At 46.8% G+C, this 26,063-nt stretch overlaps 1 protein-coding gene across 4 annotated transcripts in view; it reads right to left on the reverse strand.

Annotated features, from left to right (window-relative positions):
* LOC144141229 (uncharacterized) overlaps positions 1 to 26,063 on the reverse strand; it is a 321,032-nt gene that overhangs the window by 27,058 nt on the left and 267,911 nt on the right. For 3 of the 4 annotated variants that reach the window (XM_077672786.1, XM_077672784.1, XM_077672785.1), the window contains one exon: positions 15,139 to 15,460. In XM_077672786.1, the coding sequence (XP_077528912.1) occupies positions 15,139 to 15,460 (322 nt within the window). Of the gene's footprint in view, positions 1 to 15,138; positions 15,461 to 22,291; positions 22,475 to 26,063 lie in introns of those variants that run through there. The other variant, XM_077672787.1, reaches the window with a different exon arrangement.

The following is a 26,063-nucleotide window of genomic DNA, read 5'->3' on the forward strand; positions in this document are numbered from 1 at the left end:
GTAATATTAAAAATTGTTAACGGGATTAGGGTGGAATACTCAAAATCAAGTGGTATGAAAAAAGATTTAATATTAATTATTCGCAATGATTATTAATGCGGTAATCATGATTAAACGAATCGCAATTTCTGTCTGAATGGATCTCATAACCTGATATATACTTTCCTCCTAGGATGACCCGAGTACCCCAATAGCACAGGGGCGGCATGAGAGGCGGATTCGTCCATAGGTATTGGAGGGAGTCGTTTGTACTTGTGAGTTCGGATCCCGTTGTCGCTAAGCACGGCTGTCACAAAGTGGTGGGGTTGGTTGGGGTTTGCGGGAAAGGTAAAAGAAAGGAAGTGCACTGGCGATATTTTTGAGCTCGGAAGGGATCTCACCTACATACAACCTAGTGTGGATGAAGGAAAGTAGAGGGGGAGTGAAATGATAAAGTAGAGAAAAGCAGGAAAAGAGGTTTCCATCAGGCAGCCATGAGGTTTCACCACATCATCCTCGGAACAATATAAAGAGAGTATAAAGAGTGAGAGATAGGGCTGTCAGTCCGGGCACATAGTCAGTCACAACAGTCTGGGCTACCGCCGCTGCGCCAGGCCGGTCAACTTCAGGTAATGGTACAGATGGGCGAAGACTAAGCAATACACACTTTGAAGTACCAAGTAACAAAAGAGCAACTTAACTAGGCACGTTACGTGGCCAAACAACTTCCAATGCACAATGCGCACAGCTTCAGAAATGGTCTTAATATCAGGTTGCCATGACAGCTCCGTCGATACTAGTGTTGCTAAACTAGAAACTATCGACTCCAAACTTGTGCGTAGCGCGCTAAACACGCTAGCATGTCATTTTGTGAGCAGAAGGCGATTAGGTTTCGCGAGAAAATCAAGTTACCTTCCTTACACACGCGTTGTTCGGCCCCTATTACACACGGAATATGGTCGTTTCCGCGCTCAAATCTCTTCAGGAAATCCACACGCAACAAACAGGCCCCCATGATAAATAGAGGGACATGGGAGCACAAGCCTCGCCAAGCACGTTGCAGGGACCTAATCAAGCTGAGTGCTGAAATTTTTTTGCCATCTCTTGCGAAAGCAATCAAGAAAGACACAAGTGTGAAATTCTGCACTTCTGCGCCAGACCGAAATTACAACGTACACAAGGATGGGCGCCTCTCGAAATACGCTTCAGAATGCCATTGATTCATAAGTATGTAGAAAGCATGCTAGGCAAGAGAGAGACAGCTCCAGACGTCTAGCCGGAAAGGGTGCCTCGCTTGTTCGGAGCGCGTGCTTCGGCAAATTCCGAGACGAGCTCTGTGGATAATGATGATTTTGGGGTGCGAGCAATGATTGGGGTGGGCGTTGCAGTGTTCATGGTGATGATGCGACTACAAGTAGGCTTGGAACACGCCACGTCATCCTGCCATATTTAGGCGTAATGGTGGTCTGTGACCTCGCAGGAAAATAATACAGCCTGTCAGCAGCTTCATGGTGTGAGAAAACCGCTAACGGGAAACGAAATAAGGAGGCACCACTCCAAATATCCATTCAACTAACTAGGTTACAGCGATTGTATTTTCTAAGTAATCCCTGACGCTTTGAATGCAGTTTTGTTAGATTTCTGCAGTTCATTCATTCCTGTATAGGGAAAAGCCGAACCACAATCAAAACTCAGCTGTACCGCGAAAAGCGCCTTGGGTGAATGAAGGAAATGTAGCATCCCATAATCAGATATAACAACTCTATATTGCACAAAGGCAGATAGGCTAAACACATTTTGTCCACCGTCATCATTTGCATTTTCTCTCGAAATTGTGTTGGGGCTCAGAGCGAGAAGCCAAGAAAAATTTATACCACAGTCGTTTCGTTGTCTGTATTTTCCAAATTAATATTTTGCGCTCCCAATGTCGGCTATTCGGAGGTCCATAGCGCAGATATAGAGACTGAATGAGCCCAACTGGAGCTCTAAAACGCGGGCCAAATTATCGACACAAGCGTTATAATTTATTGCCGAAGAAAAAAATGCCCTGCGCTAGCAATACTCAACGCGCTAATGCTCCTACTCTTTAGGTGATGAAGGCATGAATTCGATCGATATTTAGCAGGAGAATAAGATAATAAAAGCGTCATAAACACATCAAAACTGTGTCAGTGCCTAGGAGGAACTGTAGTTTAGGAAAGGTATTTCAACAGGCTTGTATTCCTGTACACCAGCAGGTTAAACTTGGAATCTGCCGTGATACATTGGCGACTCCCACTCCACGCCCTGAGTATATTTTTTTTATTGGGAGTTGCTTAACCAAGCAACATAAAAATAACAAAGCGCCTTGAAGCGAAGCAGTTTGTGGGTTTTTCTTGAACGAACGACACTTGTTATCCCAAAGTGATTGGCGTGCGTGCGGGCGCTTGTATGGCGTGCGGAGACATCAGCTTTTTGTTTCTCCCGTCGGGGTCACGAACGAGCTTAGACAGACGATCGTTAAGGCTTCCTTAACCTTTTTTCCCTCACGGTCTCAGGCCTTCTGGGAAGCATGACACGTGATACGACCTGGGCACTAAGCGCTATGTTGGGGTCCATAAATGTGTAGTTTCTGAAAAACAATATCCCCACATTATCTTGACTCCACCACTGCCGTCCTCGTTTCTGATGCCTACTGAATTTATATAAAACACAAACAAATGCTGTGGAAAGGAAACTCTTCTTCTGGAGATATTTTTCCCGGTCACATGCAAACGCGTCGAACTTGAAAGAAATACACAGTCTTAACTGGTAATATGTGGTTTGGACTTTGTTCTTTCGATGTATTTTGTAATCAACATTGAAGAGTCTTTTTACCACCTTAGCGCTTGGCCTCGCAGACTGAACGTGAAAACTTTCTAAAAACTTGGTGCTATATCAAAAACGAATCCCTCAGTAATTTGAGCTGGGAGCCGACATTTTGTAGAGAAGGTCAAGTAAAAACTCGAAGGGAGGCCGCCGCGCAGTAGAGATACTTAACCCACCTTGTGAAAGAACTGACAAAAAACGCAACAAAATGAAGCAGCTCATCCTCCGTATTGCCTAGTCACCGCATCCTTCCAATTCGACAATCTTGGACGTAGCCAAGACGACGCGAGAGAACATACTTCAGATAGCGATTATTGGCCGCTCATGCATCTCGCCCCAGTCCGTTCTTTCTCCGCGCTCATGCACCGTCTCAAGGCCCTCTCGATCGCCCCGGGTCAGGTCCGTCCGCCCACACTGTCGCGAGCATTTGTTACTGTTGCTGACCTGGCGATCTGCAGCAGTGCCGCAACATTGACACGATCGGGCGCAGCAACCGACCACCACATGATCACCTGCGATGTTGTTTTATTGCGCAAGCCCTACGTGGGCCAACCAGAAGGCATGTGTTCTCAAATAGATGCGCATGCTTTGAGGCGTATACTGTCACTACACCCCCACGGGGCGCCGCGTGGCCGAAGAGGCAGGTGGGCAACGCTTTCCAATGGAGCTAACTCAACAATTTCAATCAGCCACAAAGGTAATCGAATCTATTTCTCTATCAATACTTGCATTATTTCTGCACAAGTGCTATGAAAATCGTCCGCAGACCTGCATAGATTCGAAAACAATCTTGATGAATCTTTGAGAATGCATGAGCATGAGTCTCTCTCCATTGCCAACTCGAGGCCGGGTCTAATGCAGACCCCTTGTTCCGGCTTTACAAGCCGGCAAAAAGATGTGTCGTCCGCGACTGGTAATACGTTCCAACCTGCTTTGCTGTTCAACCAGCTCAGTGGTCGTATTTCCTCGCTTGACAAGCAACTGCATTTGGAGCCTGTCGTTCCTTTTGTTGTCCAGTAGTACGGAGGTTTCTTCGCCGTCCCTCTCCCTCCTCTCTCATTTATCGCCCCGCACTGCCTGCTGGTTTTACAATGTGCACAAGTTGCGAGCAGAATCACGGAACTCGTCGAGACCGGCGCATCGCCGAAGGTAGGTTGTAAGCCGCGCTTCCACTTGACGTTTTTGTAGCAACGTCATCCACAGAGGGCGGTGCCGCCACAGCCACTGGCTCTTTCTCTCTTTGTTCTGTAGCTCTTAGGACGGATCGACGGTGAAATGTTGCCGACATTAGCAATGTCATACTTATGCAATAAAAATCTGTCCGTGTACTCTGAAGCCAAGCAACTGGGTCAAGAGGCGGCAAGATGTTATCTCAGTGCACATTATAGTATTCTTGACTTCATCTTCATCTGCATAATTTTTCTTGTTACGACGTAAAAGCAATATACGAATGTTAATACTGTGTACACGGAAGTTGTGTAGTTTTTTTGGCATAAATAAACCAGGTGAATAACCAAAAATGGCCAATCGATGTTCGGTTTCCATTTTTCAAATATTCTCAGCTTCCAATACCCGAAGCTGATGCGACGGAATCAGACTAAACTTTCTTTTGATTGGCCCCATTTTTTATTTAGAACCGGCCATTGCTACCCATTCAATACGTATTTCCTTCCGGTTTATTTCCAGGGGTGCACTTGATTTCAAACAACATCTTCAGTGGTCCATGCTGACTGCTCCCTCCCAATCGATTTCAGTGTGGACTATTTTTAACGCATCATGTAGCACTTTTTTTTTTCAAAACTGTAGAAAGTGCTTCATTCCCAATAATAACTCATTTCGAGTTTAGGAGGAATATTTTTAGGAGTTTAGGAGGAATATAAAATAGGCATCATAACGTCGTTTGCTAGTGTGGCAGGTGCGATGCTTCACAATAAAGAACACATCTGCACACTCGGATGTGCCGATGACCTTTTTTATGAACAAAACCTCATATTAGCTTTGAGTTTTCTACATCACACTAAAACAAAAAATGCTATTTAGACATATATACGCCTCCGCAGGCAACCGAGGACGACTATTTGTAAACTTAATGCATTGTATTTTAAAACAGCGCGCAGGCATCACCGAAAGTTTTGAACGCAGCGGGCTGCATTCAGATGGCTTCAAGACTACTTTCGAAAACCAAAGCGATGTGCCGCAAAGGCAAATAAGACAGCGCTGTTTTCGGGTTGATACGGATGCGCGTGATTCCATCTTCTGCACTAGGAATAATGAAAGCAATGGGAAAGCACCCTTCCGATTTTCCAAGGTCTCTTTCAAAAGACCCGCGTATGATTCATTCTGATCGCGAGCAAGTTCCCCTCAGCTTGAAAGAGGACAAAAGGCTCGCCCCCGAACCCAGGAATGGCTAATGCGCTGCGAGCAGGCCATCAAAAACACATCAGTGAACCTTTGCCAGCACTCCTTAGATAAAAAGAAGCCGCTACTCTCATCTAAATACATCTTCGGGTGCCTTTACCATCAACCACATTTTTGCTTCGGGTAACGGTACTTCTTCAGCAACAAAAGAAACTTAATATCGGTCGTTGATGTACGGGCTGGCTACCATAACACTAAACCGAGGCTTTCTGCCCTAGCAGGTGCTGTCCAAGGAGCACGCACTGTGCAAAATAGGAGGGCGTTCCGCAGTATAAAGGTACATTTTTTTTCGATGCTCCTTGTCATGTGCTTACAGCATTATGCAGCGCGGCGGATCACTGAGCGGAGTTTAGGGCACCTGACGCAATCTGTGCCCAGCCCAACAGCCCCTTGTACAGTGTTTGAACGCATCGCTCGAGTATCGAAGGTCCGGAACCTGCTGCTGTCGTGACCGTGGGTTGGTCTGTTTGGGTGTTCCGTGATACGTTTTTTGAGTTTGCCATCTATCCATAAACAATAGAACTTTCACGTTCCGCCCACCAACGTTACCAAAGTGCCTTGAGTTTCGCGCTTCCCGTTAGTTCCTTTTATTATACCACCCGACATCGCTACTTTATCCAAAGGCTGTCTCGACGGTGAATTGCATGCATTGCTCTAAATAAGGTGTGCTAAAAGGCGGGACAAATTTGAAAGTTGTGCCGACGAAGATTGATCCCACTGAGAACGAGGTGCATCCCAGAAAAAAAAAACACAGAAGCTCTAGTACGTCTACTAGACCTCGGTACTTTTGACAAACGATTCCAATTTCTCTACTTCTGACTTAACCTCCGGGGCCGGAGATGGGCCTGCCGGAAATCTCCTTTGGGGCAAGGAAGCCATCAATTTGACTGCCTCGCAAGGCGTGTCTTTCTCCCGGGTACTACGGACCTCGATTGAGCACTTCCTTTCTGGTGTCTACCATGCAGGATTGGAGCAGCTCCTTTCATTCTCGGTTCCTCGAGCAGAGTCTAGACTCAACTGTTAAAGTACCGCACAAAAGAAGTTCAATCCAGGACGGTCTGATTGAGCGGGCCTCGGCGGCTGCAGTGGGCGCACACCTGAGTGTAAGAGTGGAGAACGAAACTGGCTTTTTGTTATCCACAGGGTTCCCTCTTTTTTCCGTCTAAGGGGTTCAGAAAGCTATCTATGTTTCTCTTGTTTACGATTCTTAGCTTTCGAGCAATGCTCGGGAACTAATCTTCACTACAAATCATTTGGCCTCTCTTGCGCATCAAAGGGGTCATGAAGGGAAAATATACCTTTGTTTAATTTGAAAGAACTGGGCTTCGGTGTGTCACTCAGTTCCATTACAGCCAGTAAAAGCGTTTTGTTAGCAAAGCACGCAAGAAGTATTGAAAAGAATTTCAATTTTGCACTCAGTGGTGCGTTATGGGCGGGGACGACGTGTAATAGACCAACACTAAAAAGATATTTTTCAATTTTCTTACTGCACCCCAAAATTCAAGCAATGTGATCAAATAGAACTGCACGCTCCCATACCATCGCCCAGTGTGGCTTAGGTCGATAGTCACTCATCTCACAAACAATATTATGTGACGTCACAGAAATTTGCTGTGCCGCTTCACCAGTTTTAATTTACATGTCCATTATTTCTTCGAAGTTTGCGATAAAGTTAGTATCATTGTTAGCGGGACGAAGCAGTCTTTCTATTGAACCCACCTTTCATTTTGCTTTCATTGCCCCTTTCATTCTCGGGTTAATGCGTTGGCGCCCTCCAAGTACTTCTCTCCTGAATTCGCTGTACAATAATCACTTCTCTTTTGTCCTTACCACAGCTCCAGAAATGTGCTAGGAATGATAGTCGCCCTCTGTAGGTGCTGCAATACTTGCTCTCGGAGCGCTCGTTTGAACAAAGTCGATTGTTCACGCAACATGTCTCGAGGCAACACGCAGCACTTGTCTGTATGGAAAGGCCATTGATTCAACAAGTGCGCATGGTGCCGTTCTCGCGTTGCGGCAATCCTCCCGCGGTAGGGCGGAAACCTCTCACAGCACCATGCGTCAATGCCTAAACCAGGCCTCGACGACACTTTCTCGCCTGGTTCAGCCGAATAAAACGGGAGGGTGCTCTCATCACCCGGCTTAAGGCGGACGCACCTGATACCATTCTTGTTGAACTTACTAATTCATGACCGACGAGCCTAAAAAGCAGAGAGTACCGATAGGAAAGGTCGTGCAAATTCATAGAAATTTTCCTAACGGCCTTGTTTGCTTCTCTTAGAGATGTAACACTTTTTAAGGAGATCAAAAATATGCAGGAAACGCATTTTGGTTTAACCAGTTTTCCCAAGGTGGCGCAACCTGGCTATCAAGCAAGAGTTCCGTGTTTTTTTTTTGTTTCAGTAAGGATGTGACATATCTCTAAAATAAGCAAACTAGGCTGCTGCGAACACTGATATGCGTTTGTAAAGCTTTTCTTAGTGGTGGACAATGATTTGTAAGCCCGTGAGTCATGAAGTACTACGTCCTGTACGAATGTTAACAGGTGAGTCCCCCTTAAGCGAAGCGATGCCTCTAAGCTGGGGAAAAGCGGCGGAGAGAAGAAATGTTGCCCGGACGTTCTCGCTATTGAGCCAGTACACTTGTTCGGGAACGCTGGGCAGCAGGCACGCAAAACTCAGTCGTTTTTTTTTCAAAGCGAAAGCCCTCTTTGTGGTACCGATGGCGTCCTGTCAGATTGATTGTAGGGTTTAACGCGCCAACGCAACGGAGGCGATGAGGCGCGCCGTAGTGGAGGGCTCCGGATTAATTTTGACCACCTGGGGATCTTTAACGTGCGCCGAAATTGGCGTCCTGTCAGAAAACTACTGTGTTTCCGCATAGACTGGTCGGTCGGCCGAAAAGCTCTGAAAAGATCTTCTGACACATGGCGCGGGCGTTAAACTGGCCTTACATTGTGTCAAAATGATTACTTGGAAATCGTAAAAAGGAACGATTTTTAATTAAAAAAAATACGCGAAGGAGGAGTACAATAGCATTTCTTTATCTGATCAATCATGTAATGGTACACATTTGCGTCTTTCGTCGGTGCGTTTATTTAGTACGCGAAAAGTCGTCGCGGGGGTTCGTTCTTCGTTTTTGACCTGAGTCTTCGAAAGTTTGACGATCGATTGGACGCACTTCTAGCTTTCGCGGTTCTCTCATTTTTCTGTAGGTATGGATGGTAAAGTTTGTAAATATGATTCAGGCTGCGCGGAATAAGCACGCAGATGACCCCTGATGTGCATAAAATAACGGCGGAATCTTCTGAATACCGGGTATCAGCGAATAGTCGCGTCGAGCAGTAAATGTAGGAGAACAAAGGTGGTTTTTACTGTAAACCTGTCAATACTTCTAATTTCCTTCCAGCTATCTGTTCTTTTTCAGTTTTGGAACGAAGCAATAATAAACAGAGAAACTACAAGAGTCTGAAGTAGGCCGTTGATTTCGATATTCGCCTGGAGCCAATTGCACTCAAGTGCACAGGCAGCGCAGCGTGTGAACGTCACTTATCGCCACTTCGCCAAACCCAGCTGCCGGAAAAGCGTCCCCCGGGGATGCCACGGTCGAAACCTGCTGTCTGCGCCAAACAGAGACAGGCGAAAGTAGAGAGCGCTTGTTCGGCCAGTGTTCGACTTGAGCACCGGGGATGCGAGTGTGTTTGCCCATGCGTCAGTTGTCGTGGGACCGGGGAACGGAATCTCTGCCTTGCCAGGAACACCGCCTCTGTGCAGCTCGCTTTTGTGAGAATCAATGCGAGTGCCGGTTCCCTACACCCCGGTTACCACCCGTTCCCTTGGGAACCACTCTGTGTGGACTGCAGGTGCTCTGCTCTTTCTGTTGTACTACTGTACACAAACAAGGCGATAGAAGATACTGTGGGGTCCACTTACTCCTGCATTCCCTTTTTAGGTTACAAATTTATTGCGTTATACCACCGCGTTGAGTTCTATTCGCCCTGTTTCCACGTCTAGAAAGTAATTTACGCTTAGAGTTTGTGCCCTGCAAAAACCTTTTTCGCAAGTTTAAAAGCAAAACTTTCGTTTTGTGTCTAGGGGTACCGTAAAAAGGGTGCAGGGCATGGTGGTAACGTACGCAAAGGCACGAATGCTTCCAGAATCACTGCAACGTCTTAGGGCAACTCTACCCCAGTGGCAGCTGCGCACCACTTTGAGCACTGTATTCTAGCTTGTTTCCAGCCAGCAACAGCCACAGCATTCCGGACTGAGCATCCCCTCAACCAGACGAGTGCCCTAACAGCAGCACCTGTCGTTGATAAACGATTTCATTCCTTCATTCTTGCGCAAAATGGCACTACACTAACAGCTTCTAACACGGGAACTCAAGTATCATCTGAAAAAGTGCAATTTTAACAGTAGGTTGGTCCTCCACGGAGCGAGCGAAAGTAGCAACTGATGTTGGAATGCCCATCACCTTAAGCAATCTGCTACCGGTTGGATAGGGGTGCTCGGTTTTCCCATCAACTCCAAAGGTGACGACGATGTGTGACTTCAGCAGTTAAGGCCGACGATGAAGAAAACTCACCATACCATAAATATAATACTAAAGAAATTCGAAGGAATGACGCAAGATATCGCCCACATGTTGGTTAAACGCACACTTGGTCCAGAGCATGCTACGTGATCCTAAATATTCCCCTAACACAAGATAAATCTCATCAGATCGAAAGCACACACCGGCAAACACTGGGTGCAGTTACGCGTCTCCCGCACCATACAAAGGCGGAATAACATTGGAGGTACAGCCAACGTCCTTGCTTAAATGACATCATTGCACAGGGAGCTCGCAACGACAACGCACAAGGCCAACGTCTCCTTTAGCACGATGGCCAAACATTCAGAGCGGCTCACTTGGAGGTGGCAATATCTCCGTTCGAAGACAGGCCCCTTCTGACAAAGGTAACTACGGAATCCCACGTTCATCCGAGGGCCACCAAAGCGCTTGTGGCTACCCCACTGCACACTAAAGAGCCAGCCATGTCGGTAGATGGCGCCATGAGACAAGACCCTAGGGTAATCGCAATGGCCGGCACTTAAGAAAACTGTATGGAACCACGAACCCTTCACCACGACCAGGGCGATCTCTACAGTCGAGCTGGAATTGCAAGGCATCCCCCTTAGAATAAAAACAGTGATGACGTCGTCATCTCTAAGACTGATTGTAAAGTTGAACGCGCCGACGCAACGCAGGCGATGAGGCGCGCCGTAGTGGAGGGCTCCGGATTAATTTTGACCCCCGGCAGGGGGATCTTTAACGCGCTCCAAAATATCGTACACACGGGCGTTTTTGCTTGTCGCCTCCATCAGAAAAGTGGCCACCGCGGCCGGTAATCGAACCAGAGACCTCGTGCTCAGCAGTGCAACGCCTTAGCGACATCTCTAGGAGCATAGAAAGCAGTAACATATGCAGACAGCTTGGATGCTCTCGAAATCCCGAAATAATAACAGGCTCACCTAGCGTAGCTCAACACTTTATCATATAAAACGGTGGAGCAAAACACTTTCTGAAAGAATCAAATCAAATAACACGGGCAATGGGAGGCCAGCAGTCTAGCGAGGAAGGCTCTTTTCTCTTACTTCTCCAAGTCAGCGGCTCTTTGCCTTAAAAGAACCCACAACCGAGAGAAAAACGAGAGACACGGGAACAAACTGACGAGAAGTGTCTCAAAATTACGATTCCCTAATTGCAAAATCGTGTACCGCGCAATATTCTGATGCAGCTCAAGTGCTGTTTGCTAAAGCACGCTCTGGGTAAGTAGTCCTTGACAGTATAGCGGCAAGTTGGACGCATTACTGGCAGCTCAAAAAATGTGCGCTGCTTGCAATAGCGGTGCAAGGCTCGAGTCAACAGTAGATCTCATGACCACCTGGCTTTTTCGTCGCTTGGCTAAGTTGTTTGTTGGTTTTGCGAGGTTATGCTAGGTTTTGCTAAGTTGTTGGTAGGCTTGGCTAAATCGTTTCTAGGTACTGCGAGGTTATTCTAGGCTTGACTAACTTGCCTCCAGGTTTGGCGAGGCTATGCTGTGCTTGACCGTGAAGGTTTTCGAGCATTCGCGGGCCGGGATTTGTTTCTCAGCGATGTCGGGTGTTCAGGCACCGATTCTCGCGTTCGCTGGACTGAAACAGGAGACCCTCGACACTGAGTCACCTCTTCTCAGCCACAGCTTCGGCGCAAGGTTCCGGATCAGCACGGTGGCGACGCATGGCTTCTCGCTTGGCTGTACGGCGGTCTTCCTGGTACGTCGCTGTTTCTTGAGGCGTCCAGACTTTCTTTGGTATTTCCATGTCAGCAGCAGGTATGCATGGAGCAGAGGAGGTGAGAGGTCTGCCGCCGCGCCCGCTGTTTCAAGCTTTTACTCGCCTGTGACGTCTCGGCCAAGCTCCGCCTTCGCATTTGTCATCCGTGGCTCGGAGAGAGGAGAGCGGAGCACGCGTGGGGTGTGAGGAGGTTACGTGGCATGGCGCTCTCCCAAGTGGTTGCTGAAGTGAAGTGAAGTTGAAGTTTATTTCACACATTTTGATTTGATTGTAGGGTTTAACGCGCCGATGCAACGCAGGCGATGAGGCGCGCCATAGTGGAATTTCACACGTTTTAAAAGCGCGTACAAATATTAATCCAGAAGGAGGTCCAGTAGTAAAAAACTTTCGGGGGGACCTCCTGTGAGAAGGTGCGTAAAAGAACAGCGTTAGAGGATTCAGCAAGTAAACTCTACATCAAAAGACAATGAGCAGAAACAGGCAGAAAGCAATACATATATGTATATATTGTTACGTGGCGGCAGGACACAGATGGGACGAACGATGCGATGGGGTGAAGCGATCTATTCACATTATGTACAGTGCGGCCATGACAGAGCTCGCGCCAGGTTCGCGCTAGGCACTTCGTCGTCGTCGCCGTCATCGTCGTTGGCTTAAGGATCTGTCAGGCATTGTCCACCTTAGTCCCGTAACATCACCCCCCGGTTCGAAGACGACTGACCCGGTCGTGGCCGAGGCAGCGCGAGAATTGCGGTGAGGATGAGCGATGCGATGACAATGTACAGTGAAGATGTGCCTGCCGCCACCGATGACGATGATGGACGTGATGATGCCTGGCCCCACAAACGCGATGTCTTGAAGACAGAAGAGGACCGTCGGAGGAACTCGAACCACGTCGGACGAGAGGGCTGGGGATGCGGCTTCTGTTCTTTTGGTCTCGGCATATAGCGGCTCGTCTTCATCGGCTGGTCACGGGCTGGGGTCACGGGGCGGGGGACGTGGTCGAATGCTCATCGCAGTGGGCTGGGGCTGCCCGACACGGCCGACGTTTCCTCGACGATTCCGCCCGGGCCGAGACGATGCGATCTGGAGGCCAGGATGGGGATGACACCGCACACTCCACCAAAATGTTACGTGGCGGCAGGACACAGATGGGACGAACGATGCGATGGGGTGAAGCGATCTATTCACATTATGTACAGTGCGGCCATGACAGAGCTCGCGCCAGGTTCGCGCTAGGCACTTCGTCGTCGTCGCCGTCATCGTCGTTGGCTTAAGGATCTGTCAGGCATTGTCCACCTTAGTCCCGTAACAATATATATATAATAAATCCAGGGAGCAAAAAAGGCACACCTCATGGAGGCGAAAAGCAAAAACGCCCGTGTGTACGAGATTTCGGCGCACGCGAAAGATCCCCAGGTGGTCAAAATTAATCCGGAGCCCTCCACTACGGCGCGCCTCATCGCCTGCGTTGCGTCGGCGCGTTAAACCCCAGAATCAATCGAAAGAATATGAACCTGCAAATGTGGGTTATTTTTTCTTCCTTTCATCACCCTTTCCCTCTGCGGCCACAGCACCATTCTTATGAAATAAAACCGGGAGCGGCGCCCGTGTCGCTCCCGATATGGCGGTGGAACTGCCAGAGCTACCTACAACAACAAGGAAGCCACGCTTGAACAACACATACAACATGCAGCGAAACGGCCATACATCATCATTCTACAAGAAACAGTGACGCTAGATCCGACTCTACCGGGATACAATACCTACGCGGACATGACGGGCCGGCGGGGCGTGTGTACCTTTGTGCGGAAGGGCCTGACCGCCGTAGAACACCAGCTCCACAAAGGCAGGAAGGGCAAGTGCCAACACACCTGCCTTGAGAAAATCCCCGGAAAACGCTGTACGCACGGACTCTACGTAGTCAACGTCTACAGCAACCCCTAAGACAACGGTCAAAAATTCAAAATTTTTCTTAGAGCAGCCAGCAGCCAGTCGCGTCAACACGCCTTGGTCGGGGGGGGGGGGGTGACTTCAATGCCCCCCTTCAGGCATGGGGTTATAGGAAACGCACGTTTCTTCGGAAGTAATCAGCCCTACAGGAGGACATTGAGCATGGTTATTACAAAAGTAGCAATTAGGTGAGTACCAAAGCAGGTTTCTACTAACAGCGTATATGCATGGGCAACAGCGACGAGTGGATATTCATCTCCGTCAGAGTAGCCTGAAGAGTAAGAAAAGATTGCAAGGAGAAAATGAGGCTGATCAGAATCATGATGAACCGGAGTCATGCGAACGACTGAACGATTGACGCTTTAGGACGTCCATCACTACCCTGGGCGGAGTGGGCGCACTGCTCTCCATGCGGGAGTTGTTCTGCAATATTCATCCCTTCGGTTCTGCGGCGATGGACAGTCAACCGTCTACATCAACTTGAGATGTGAAACACGGCAGCTCACACGATACGGGGATATCACTTTTAAATATCAATCTTAATTCTTTCGCCAAAACTACGTAATTTAAAAGGCTTAGGCATCACCGCGGAAGTAGTGTAGTACGAAACTGGAAAGCGCTTCAATGTTTCTGGTCTTTTCCGACAAAAGAACGTCTTTCGTGGGTGACGTGGAGATGGGTGAGCTACCAAATAATGGCTAATTGAAGTGAATGTAATTGTATTTTTTGCTCATGGCCACGTTACGAGTTGCAGGACCCAAAATACATAATTTCCTGCTTTCAGATAGGCGGCCGCCATTGAGGCAGTCCACAACTCGGGGAGACAAACATGATCGCATATTTTTGGCACACTATTTACAAGACGGACGCTTGAAGCCTTACTAGACAACTGTAAAGCAAACTTAGGTCCGCGTAACTGGGCATGAAACGATAGAAGAGTATAGGAGCAACGCTTAGAAATGGGAAACCGATGTTCTGGATGCCAAATCGAAGTCGGGTGGAGGATTACCATAGTTATAATTAAAGAAAACTGGACTTGGGCTGGTCCGTGGACCACAAAAACCGGTGGACTACCGGTGCAGTAGAATGGATACCGAGTAATGGGTCTGGATTGGGAAGGCAATGTACTCAATGGAGAGACAAATTATAGAAATTTCGGAGAGAATGCTACAGCAGTTCAGTACAGGATAGGATAGACGTACATTATCTCCAGTTGTCTTCCAAACACTACTGTCCTGTGCTGCTGCGGTCCTCCCATTGATTTAAATACGCTTATGATGATGATAACTTCTCCGGAAATGTTTCAATTTAGGTAATTTTTACAGAATAAAAAAGTTCGCTCGTCAGTACTGTACAGCCACGTTGTCAACGGGAACACCGATACGCGTCAAGTCGTTTCCGGTCAACAAGGTAAAGTAATTGAAGGTTCATTGTGACGATAACCGGTCCACTTTGAGTACATGCTTAGACAGTCACTTAAAAATATTTCGGCGTGTTAGTATGAACGTTTGTCAGAACTCATAAATATTCTCCTTAACTTTTTGCTTTGCCTCTGTAATTGGGTGCCAGCTTCCGGCTGGCCAGTTAACCGGGACTTCGGCTTATTTAAAGTTGAGAAACTCGCCTGTCCGAAGGATGGCAGGAACCTGTCCATCGTCCTGGAGGAGATGATGACGCAGTCCGGCTGCTGTGGCTGCTGCTGCTGCTGTCGGTCGTAGGGCGGTGGTGCCCTGGGCAGCAGCGGCGGCAGCGGCGGAGAGGGGGGCTCGTCCGCGGCGCCGAACTCGTCTTCGTCGGGGTCACTGAGTAGGGAGCGTTGGGAGCCAGGAACCATAGACGACGGTACCCCTCCTGCCGCGGGTGACCTCCGGCTCGATCCCTGGCGTCTGGCCGTAACCGGCTGCTGCCAGTCGCCCAGCATCGTCTCCGTGCTCCGGCTGCTGCACCTGTGCCGAATTCCGAACGATGTCCCAACATGAGTCGAACACTCATCTCTACTACTCCTAGACGTACAAAGGACTAGCATCCGCCATACCTGTGCATGGCATTTTTCTCAAGCAACACAACGCTGTACGAAATAAATATTTTCCCAGTCGAAAATGACGACAGAAAAAATTCCTGTAGTTTGTCGTATTTTTGCGTGTCGTTCTGTGGCCTTGTCGTATTCTTGTGTCGTGTCCCTGGCTATGCCACCACAGCATGATGGCTGTTGTAGGGATAGCCAGTTCTGTTGTGACTAGAAGAATGTCTGTCGTTGAGAAAATTGATTTTGTGGTAACGACATAAATGTGTGCCGTAACAACAGAAGGCTTTGACGTAACAACAGGGCTTTGGTCGTCACAACAAAGTTTGTGTCGTACAACAGGAATTCTTGTTAAATTTCTGCGGCATTCCAGTTGTCATTTAAGAATGGACGACATCTAGCAGGGGAGGGAACGGAACAAGACATGTGAAAGTACAGCATCCGGCAGGTAAGCGGCGTGCGTCTTGAAACCGTTTGCAGCCCTCGAGCGCGTGTTCTTTCATACAACTCTCTCAATATCATCGCCAACGACGTGCTTACCCTATATCGTGCATGACCAGCAGGCGCCCCAGTTTGGCTCGAGTAGAAAGATTGCGTAACTGGCCACCAATAGACAGTAAGATCCCTCACTACTGAGGCCCTAAAAGGAATACCTTCACTTGCACCAACGCTGATTTACATTTTACTTCGTTAAGTGCTTTGTTAAAGGTATAAATGCGCGCCAGAACCTAGCCTAGCTTGAAAACTAAAACATTTCAAGGATGGAATTGTTAAAATCCTCCGTGCAAAGTACTCCATCCGTAAGCCTTTCATAAGACTGAGTGTCCATAAGTATGTTTGCTCTAAGTTGTCTCGCTTCCAAGCTTGCGTGTTAATTAGTGTATGAAGCATGTGCTTGGTAAATCATTCTTAACCGAAATAATGCACAAACAGTGCGCGGTTAATTCCATTTTCGAAGGAATTTGTGAGCAGACAGGATCTGATGACTGATGATATTACGTCACTTAAGGACACATAAACATTTTCTCTGCTTTTTTTTTTTTTTTTTGCTCTAGCCACTGCACTAAAAGATGCAGAACCTATATTGGGCGAATTTAAAAAAAAAAAAAATGAGCGCACTTGCGGAGCAATCCTTTCATGGAGGACCGCATGCATCGCATTGGGCTAACAAAAACGCTGGAAGGAGCCCAGCGTTGCCTTGCAATGTTTGCGCGTGTACTACACAAGTTCTGTTCCTAGGTATGTACGTGTTACTTTAAGTGAAGGCAAAATATCATATATAATGTTCGTAGAGCTTGCTGGCTTTGATAAGCAACAGAGAGATCAACTGCAAAATTTATGGCTTCTTTGCGGTCGAGTGTGTACTGCATTAAATCATACATTCAACCTTCTTATTTTCGCGAACAGTATCAGAAACTGAAACCCAACCCCACACTTTTTTTTTTATTTCAAGTACGTGAGTGCCGAATTTACCTGCAGCGACGTAGGTTCGAAGAAACATAAAAAAGTAAACGCCTAAATTGTGCATCTGAAAGGAGCGGTCAATGGCTTATTAGGAACTATATGAACTATGAAAGTTATGAACGTTATGAAAGTTATGAACTATATGAAAGTTATGAACTATCCGCCAGTTGTTTTTGTACGCCGCTTTTCGTTAACAACCAAAACGAGCTATTCATTTCCAATCAAGCAAAGAGTTGTTACAGTAAAAGCTGATTAATTCAACTGCAACGGGATGCCATCTCAGTTAAAATAATGACTGGTGTAACTAAGAAAAGGGAAGAACAAAATCCGTACAATGCGATTGCGGAGCCGTAGAGCATGTCAGCACACTCGCAAAAGTCCGCCAGTGAAGCCTTCCTTTCATCCTTGAAGATGAAAGACAACACGTTTTTGAAACACAAGCAATAAGCAATGCAGCGGAAAACCTCCTCTTCGTCTTCTTATAAACTTGAGAAGAGACGGGCGGCAGTCCATCCAGTCATTACTTGTGAGTGGTTTCCAAAATGGTGCTACGTCCGCCCCCTCCTCGTTGTCACTGGCGTCAACCGGTTCTACGCATCTAACTTCACTAATGATGTGTCAGCATGCCCCCCACCTCGAACTCGTAGCGATATAGTTTGCAAAAAAAACTTCTTCTAAAACGTCCGTCATGGCAGTTTCAGATTGGTTTTACCCGATTTAACTTTTGTCTCAATTTTTCGCTCACTTCCGGAGCCGACGCAGCCTCAGTGTATAGGCAGCGAACGCGTTTCTGTGTCCGTGTGCCAGGCCCCAAGGTTCCGGCGTGGTGGGGCGAAGTTTCAATTATCCCTGGCGGAGGCCACTCCCATTCGAATTAACGAGAAGTTTTATACATAGACATAAATGGGAGCTTGGCCGGACGAAATGTTCCATCATATTGAATTGCCCTACGTATATACAGACAAATAGCACGCTAACACCAATGGGAGCGCCTCGTCCTAGACCTGTGATAGCGTTCTGTTTGTCGGTGAACGCAGTGCAATTCAGTATGAAGCATCACCAACACCATTCTACGTCCTTTTGAAATGGCACAGTTCTAATTATGTATAACGCAGAATTAAAGAAGTTATAAATAAAGCGCTTTCACAGTTCTGCGTCAAGAACGACGCTTAGAATACAAAAATGGTAAGACTCAGCCCTGCAAAGTTTTTACAATAGTGAAAACTCTTGTATGGCTGCATACAAACCAAGAGCAAAAGCTATTAGCTATGCAGCTGTTTTTTTCGTCCCAGAGCAATGGCACAACACCGTGATTAACGGGAGCTGGAAACAAATTGGTAGTCGGTCTCTAGCGGTACATCCACCACAATAGGCAATCCAACATCCAGTACATCCAATACAACAGACAACACAGCAGACTACCCCAATATAAGCCCGAGGGCGCGGGTTCGATTCTCGGTCGCGGCGGCCGCTTTTCGGATGGAGGCCGAAAGCAGAAACGCCCGTGTGTTCGAGATTTCAGCGCAGGTTAAAGGTCCCCACGTGGCCAAAATAATCCGGAGCCCTCCACTACGGCGCACTTCATTGCCTGTGTAGCGTCGGCCCGTTAAACCCCCAAATCAATCAATCAAATCAATCCGAATGTACGACTACCATGCAAGGCTTCTCAGATAGGTTTGAAAATGCCACACATTAGGGAGAAGTGTCACCCCCATCTCGTTGAAATTTCACACGAATCAGAAGCAATCATGTCACAGGCTTTGCATCAATACTCCTCTGCAAGTTCATAAAACATAATTTCCGCATCTTTCGTTTCGCTGTTTCAGGCGGTGGACACAGAAAATCAAGCGTAGAAACAGGATGGTGCCCGCTCAGTTAATCTGCTATTGAGCATCACTGTGTGTAAGGAGGGATATTTTAAATTATTTTTAGTTTGTGGCACGAACTATAGGCGCTGCCGTGTCTTTGACACCTCATTTTCCACCTCATTTGCGGGTCGGCTACCATTAAAACGTTCCAGTACACTCGCTTAGTTAAGGCAAAAACCTTCAATGCTTTTCTGATCGTTAACCACTGCCGTGACGCTAAGGGAGGTTCGTGCGCTGGCAAAGGTTGCCACACCGCGAAGCTGGCGTTGATCGAAGGGCAGTCGGGGAAGTGCTCGAAAGGCGTTCTGCAGGGAAGGGACGCTCGCCGCGTTCGCTTTACTTGTCGTGCGCCATTGAAATACCCTTGGCATTTTGTGAGTGTCGAAATTTCGTGTGAACCGTCATACTGCTACTGAATTACTGCCTGTAGATCTAGATACAGAGGAAATGGCGACAAAGCGACGCTATTTTGTTCTTCGACTGACGGAAAACTGTGCGCGAGATAGCAGTGTACCATTCCCCGAAGAAGGTTAACCAATTGACTGTCCATTTACTGCACGTCCGCAAATATAAAAAACAACACTTTCATACTGGCTTGGCGGGTGCATCGTGAATGGAGATAAATAGTGCGTCAGTGTGTGCTCAGACATGGTAGAGAGTTTACCCCCCGGCATAAAATTCGATTAATTTTCGATTAATTCCATTTAAAAAATTCGATTAACTATACTGCTGCAATTGTCGGGTGCACGTTGCCTTTTTGGGCACAACAGCAGAAACTATCTAATCTTTCAGTGCCTCCTGCATGTTTTATTCGCAAAAAATATAAGGCTTCGAGGACAGCGGTTCTCCCGGCTGAGAGCGACGGGTATTGCCGCGGTTTTCACTCTACAACCTTGCACCGTCTTCATTAATCAAATCAATCAATCAATCAATGAATCAATCAATCAATATATCAATAAATCTGTAGCATGGCTGAGTCACTTTGACGTCACCGGCCCTTTTGTTAAACTCACGTAACCTGTTACGTCACCTTTCGTTCCTATATCTACTCCGTTGCAACCGCAATAAACTTTGTTCGTAACCCGACTGCCGGTCCACCTATAAAATTAATCAATAAATCAATCAATCAATCAATCAATCAATATTTTTTATTTGTTCTTCGAGAGGAAGAAAGGGAGGACTGGGGAAATAAGCTGCGTAATAGCAGCTTGACATAGCCCACGCACACCCATACAGTTCTGTTCAGCAGCGCTGAAGTAATATGGTGCACATATTTGGGCATAGAACACGAACAAGTGACGGTACATAACATAACACCCGATATGGAACAAAAGACAACAGAAAACGATAAAGGCAAATAAGATACAGCATACAGAAACATAGCTGGCCACTACAGCAGAGTGCAGGCGCCATGCAATAAGTTGGCCATAGTCGAATATCACGGTAATAAAGAAAATAAAAGAATATTACAGATAATACGATAAAATACAATAATACTATTAAAATACGATAAAAATACGATAATACGAAACAATATTACAGATATTAGAGAATATTACAAGTTTGGCAGCCGACGTAACAGGTGGAGCACAGTTCGAAGGGGTCTCAAAATACGATAAATAATGGAAAAAAAATTGCCCACCGAAACCCAAGCACAGTGCAAGTATCACACTGAAACGCTTTTACGGAACGCTTTCTGCCCGCCGCAACATGCCGTTCACAGAACGGACGACCGGACACGCTTACAAATCAGCCGCATTAGGTACGGAGCGTCGAGCGGTAATAACATGGCACCGTCTTCGCGCCTTTACCGATGCAAATAGGCGGGTCTACGGATTGTCGCCAGGCAGACAGGTGGGCGTCTTGCAAAACGTGGTAGATTAGCGATCTGAGCATCCTGTGGGCAACAACGGGGTGTCTGGTGGTCGTATACGTAGTAAGTGCACGCAGTCGTTGAATATGTGGTTTAAATATTTTGACTTAATGAGAGCACACCTAGAGGCCTTTCTGCTGCAGGGCATTCAAGGGAGGGGGGTGTAGTGCATCCTGATATATCAAAATAATAACGTCAAACAAATCCCCAAAAGCAACATCGATGCAGAGTAACCTCCGCAAGCTATACACTTTTCACGAAAAACTTGGTAATTCGAAAGCTTCTCCTGATCTGTGACTCGAATGCGGGACATTACCTATTCATTTTTGTTGCAGATAAGTGGTTGTTCCCAGCAAATCTGATCAGAAAGTATTACTCCATGGTGTGGGACTATTCCAGTAAAATAGAAACTGACACCTTCGCCAAGTTATAAAATAAATTTTTTGCAGTACGAGAATGGGATGATCAGGTCGCGTTGCGTGAAAATAAAATCGTCGCATACCAGAATTTTATGCCTTCCATGACAAGGAAGAAATACTGGGAAGCTTGCTCAAAATAAGCGCCTTTTGAAATATTGCTTCTGCTGCATCATTGAGACATGTCAGGAATTTATATAAAATCCAATTAAACCAGCAACGGGCTGCGCATGTGTACATGTATACACCCAAAGAAAAAAAATGCAATATTGCAACCGCTTGCGACCACCCATGTGAAGGGCTGTTTCTGCTTTATTGGTACTGTACATAAACCTTTATTAACTTTGGTAATCTCTGTTCGGAAACTTTCCTATTGGCTTTTCAGTTTTCAATTTGAAATTATAGTTTTTCCTGGTCGCATGACACATGTAACTCTATTTCGTATCAGCTGTTTCAATAGATTTGACATGATTGCAAGAATTATCACAAATATTTCGCAACTCTATTATACATCCTTTGTATGTTAAAGCCGTCAAAGGGAAACAATGAAATGAAATCTGCACGACAAAAGACAGGCTATTTAAAATTTCTGAAAACAACGTCACCCATCTCAATCTTTGCGTCTACTGGCATAAAACTGAATAAACCTCTGCAAAAATCTATCAAGTACGGCCAACAACGCAGAATGGACAGAAGTTCTTGCACAGTTGCACGGCGTTTGAGAGAATGTGGTTTTTGTTGCGCCTAAAATAGATTTTGAGGACGAAATTAGCGGCCGTCTTCATAATAGTAGCATCAACTACTCACAAATCATAATTGAGAATTATTTCAATATTAATCTCGTCCCCCGTTCGTCAAGGTTATGTTAAATCCCCTCCGAAGAATTCTTCACAGCGCATATTTTCTTCGATTATGTGTATTCTGTTGTCTACATTGGCGCGTTCGATAGGGCACTTTTTTTGCACAGGATAGACGCATTTCTCTCCGGGAGGTCTGCTTAGTATTTTAGATAGCAACGTTGAACAATAAAACTAAGCCGACGCCTACAAAACTAAATCAGAAACTAACTACCATTAAGGTAATAAAACATAATGGAATGAAATGAATCAAAAAAGACGCCAGGCCTAGCTCACCTAAGCTTAACGCGCGCTGCCGTCAGCTCCGACTCCGAAGGCACAGCTGGCAGGCGGCGAATGCGACTTGAAGGAGGCTCATCGGCTGACCGAAGCTCGAGTGACTTAATACCACTCATCCCGCAACACTGCGTTCGTCGCAGTAGCCGCAGCATTAACGTGGCCTTTAAACGTCGCCCTGCGCTCGAACTATGCCTCCGTGGCTTCGCTCGAAGCTGTTCGACGCTCTCGGTGGCATACAGCTGCAAACAAGACTCACACAGAGAGAACCTACTTCGCAACCTTTATCTCGCCCCGTGCTTGGCGGTCTTTTAAAGCTCATCGCTCTTCATCACCGTATTTCGCGACTTAAGCGTGCGTTTCTTTTTGTTGTGTTTTAGGAACTTGCTCTTCAAATTTTTATGTTCGCGCTGAAACGCACGCGCGGGGCACTTGTTTTACATTATTTCGCACGTTTTCATCCTGGCCTGATCTACAACGTTCGTATTTACCCCTTCGAGCTTTTAAATAAAAGATGCCTTGCTTCCCAAGTTTTCCTAAAAGTATTTAGTCTGTAAATTGCTCAACATAAGTAAAACAAACGAAATTTGTGGAAATAGCATGACAGTGATCGAGGAAACGCCGCGAACAAGACGAAGTTTGAAAGCAACAAAGAGTAAGCTTGCCAGCGGCAACGACAGCATGTCTGCACTCAGACGCGAGCAGGGTAAGATCACGCACAATTTGGAAGATGTAATAACGTTAGCAGAACGACTCTACACCAGACTGTATGCCAGCGATGTTAGACGAGGGGAAACTACTGAGAGTACTCCCTCCACTTGCGATGTCCCATTAGTCAATAAAGAGGAAGTAAGAAAGGTTCTCACGGACATGCAAAGAGGCAAAGCTGCAGGTGGCCACGTCATGACCTCTTGAAGAAGGGCGGTGGTGTAGTACTGGAAAAGCTTGCTGCACTATTATCTCAGTGCTTAAGGACTCAAAAAGTGCCCATAGCCTGGAAAAACGCCAATGTTTTTTTGTTTCAGAAAAAGGGAGACACCAAGAACCTTAAGTATTATAAACCTATCAGCCTACTATCCGTTGTTTACAGGCTGTTTACCAACGTTATAGTTAACCGCAAAGGAAGCAGCACAAATCCCCAACAGCCCAGAGATCAGGCAGCGTTAGCTAGGGAGACTCAACCATAGATGACATTCATGTTGTCAATCAAGTAATAGAAAAAAATGGCAGAATCTCCACTCAGTGGATGATGGCGAGGATGCGCAGTACGGGGACTCGAAATGGCATCCAAGTTGCGCTCCGAGTGACATCCACTTCGCGCTCCGACCGTCATTCGATTTGAGCCGTGAGCTGCACCTTGATTATTCCCTAAATTAAACTTCAACTCACGGCTCAAATCGAATTTCGCTTGCTTTTCGCTTGATGGTGGTGCGCGCACGGATGGACGCGGACGAACATTGGGAGGTTCTGCGGCACTCCGCGCAGTTACAGGCGAGGAAGTAAGCCATTTCACTCTCGGGTACTGATTCACGGTCGTAGCCCAACGGGCAAGACGACTGACACTAACTCTATCTGGTCAACCAGACGCAGGCTGGAATCCTGCCGGTGCCTGTGTGATTTTTTGCCGTTGTAAATGCTATGCGCACGGACGCGGATGGACATTGTGCGGTCATCCGCACCTAAAATCCGCAGAATACACTAAACCCTTTTACAGGACATTTACAGATTATGAGAAGGCGCTAAACTCAGTTTAAAACGCAGCCTTGATAAAAGCAATAAAGCACTAAGCAATAGAAGAGATCTACATGAGAGTTCTAGACTACATTTATAAGGGATGTATGGCAGGATAACACTACACAAGCAATGCGATGAATTCCCAGTCCAAAAGGGAGTAAGGCAGGGAGACGCAATCTCGCCAATACTCCTCCAGCATGTCTAGAGAAGATATTCAAAAAAGCTTGACTGGGAAAACACAGGAATAACGGTAAACGGACAATACTTGAGGAGTCATTTCAGGTTTGCAGACGACATAATATAGCTTGACACTCAAAATGCCTGCCAAACATTTTTGAGGTACTACAACCTGAAAGCATGCTGTGGGGCTACAAATAAACGTGAAAAATTTTAACTATTGAAGACAAAGCATGCCGTAAGCACCCTCCTCACCTTCGGAGACGAAGCGATTAAAGAAGTACCAGAATATAACTACCTCGGACACATGGGTAGTGCTGACGCTAACCATGAGAACGAAATCCGCCGCAGAACAGGTATTGGCTGGGGAGCACTCGGCAAGCACTCCAAAACAGTGAAAAGTAATCTACCTCTCTCTCAAAAGAAAAATATACAGCCAGTGCATACTTCCGGTGATCGCATACAGAGCTGAAACTTGGTGCCTTACTAAAAAAACTGCAAAGCACACTTAGATAGGCTAAAGGGGCTGTGGAGCCAATAATGACTGGAGTAACACTTAGGGACAAGAAACGAGCTTCATAGACCAGTGAAAAAACTCGAGTAGATGATATCATAGGTCAATTAAATAAAAAGAAATGGACTTGGAGAGAGACGAACCCACATGTAGAGAGACGAACCCACAACCGGCGGACAATTAGAGTAACACAGTGGATAACAAGAGGCGGGTCAAGAAGAAGGGGAGGACCAATAACACTTCGGAGGATTCAAATGAGGAAATTCGGCGGCGAAGAGTGGACTTGAGCGGCGCAGCACAGGAGCTGTTGGAAGTTAATGGAAGAGGCCTTCGCCCTGCAATGGGCCTAAGTAGGCTGTTGATGGTGATAATAAATTCGGCCACCTTAGCATTCATATGCTAGGACCGAGGAAACAGCTGAGATGGGGGTCTGTACTATTTCTAACTTGGCATTTCTAGGCTCCGCCCATCTTGTAGGTAGATGGGAAACTGCTGCCGCCGAGCGGAGACCGTTTCTGTTAACTAGTAGAACACGTGTACGTTACAGCGTACGTCATGACTAGGTGCAGGCAATCCCCGATTCGCACTCCCCACACCTGCTCCTCGGATCCTTGTCTCCTCGCCACTTCCCTGCCACCTATTTTCCAAGCATCTACCTCCTCTCCTCTCTGCTGCGCCAAATTTTGAGCGACGCCAGGCACGGATGGAACTCTAACAGCTCCACTCGTAAAGGAACAATGTCCTACCCACACATATCTCTGCTCCACACTTTAAGCAAGAAAGGTCTGGCGAACTAATCAACCAAGGCGAAAGGACACTGGTTGGTTGGTTGGTTGGTTCCTTATGTCATGCCGCGTACTCACGCGGGGGATTGGCCAAGAAGCTGCCTGTAATAATTAGGCTGTGACCCGGTTAATTTTAGAGAGAAAGAAAAAAAAGAAGTACGAGAAAAAACATTGAGAGTAGAACAATAAATCTTTGGATAGAACAGGATTGTCATAAAAAAACTTGCGAATGAAGGCAGGGCATCCTGCCTTCATTCTAGCAGGGCATCCGGCCTGTCGCCGCAACAAAGGAATGAAAGGCGGTCGCGACATCTCTGTGGCAATATCCTATGGTGTTACTAGCCTAGTGTTGCTAATGATGATGTTTCGGTTAAGCACGTTGCCGTGACAGGAAAACAACCGCCCGTGTCCGCGCAACAGTGCACCGCTTCTCGCCGTTGATTGAAACAAACAGCTGTGCGTCGCGGCTCGGCGCCATGCTTTCGTCTGCTACGGCAAAATAACGTGACCCCCGGGACCTCAGCGCGGTTGCGGGCACTTCCGGATATGCCCGACGCGCCGG

This window comes from Haemaphysalis longicornis, unplaced genomic scaffold, assembly GCF_048455015.1.
Source record: "Haemaphysalis longicornis isolate Haplotype H1 unplaced genomic scaffold, Haemaphysalis longicornis Haplotype H1 scaffold_6, whole genome shotgun sequence".
In the NCBI taxonomy this organism is placed as follows: domain Eukaryota; kingdom Metazoa; phylum Arthropoda; class Arachnida; order Ixodida; family Ixodidae; genus Haemaphysalis; species Haemaphysalis longicornis.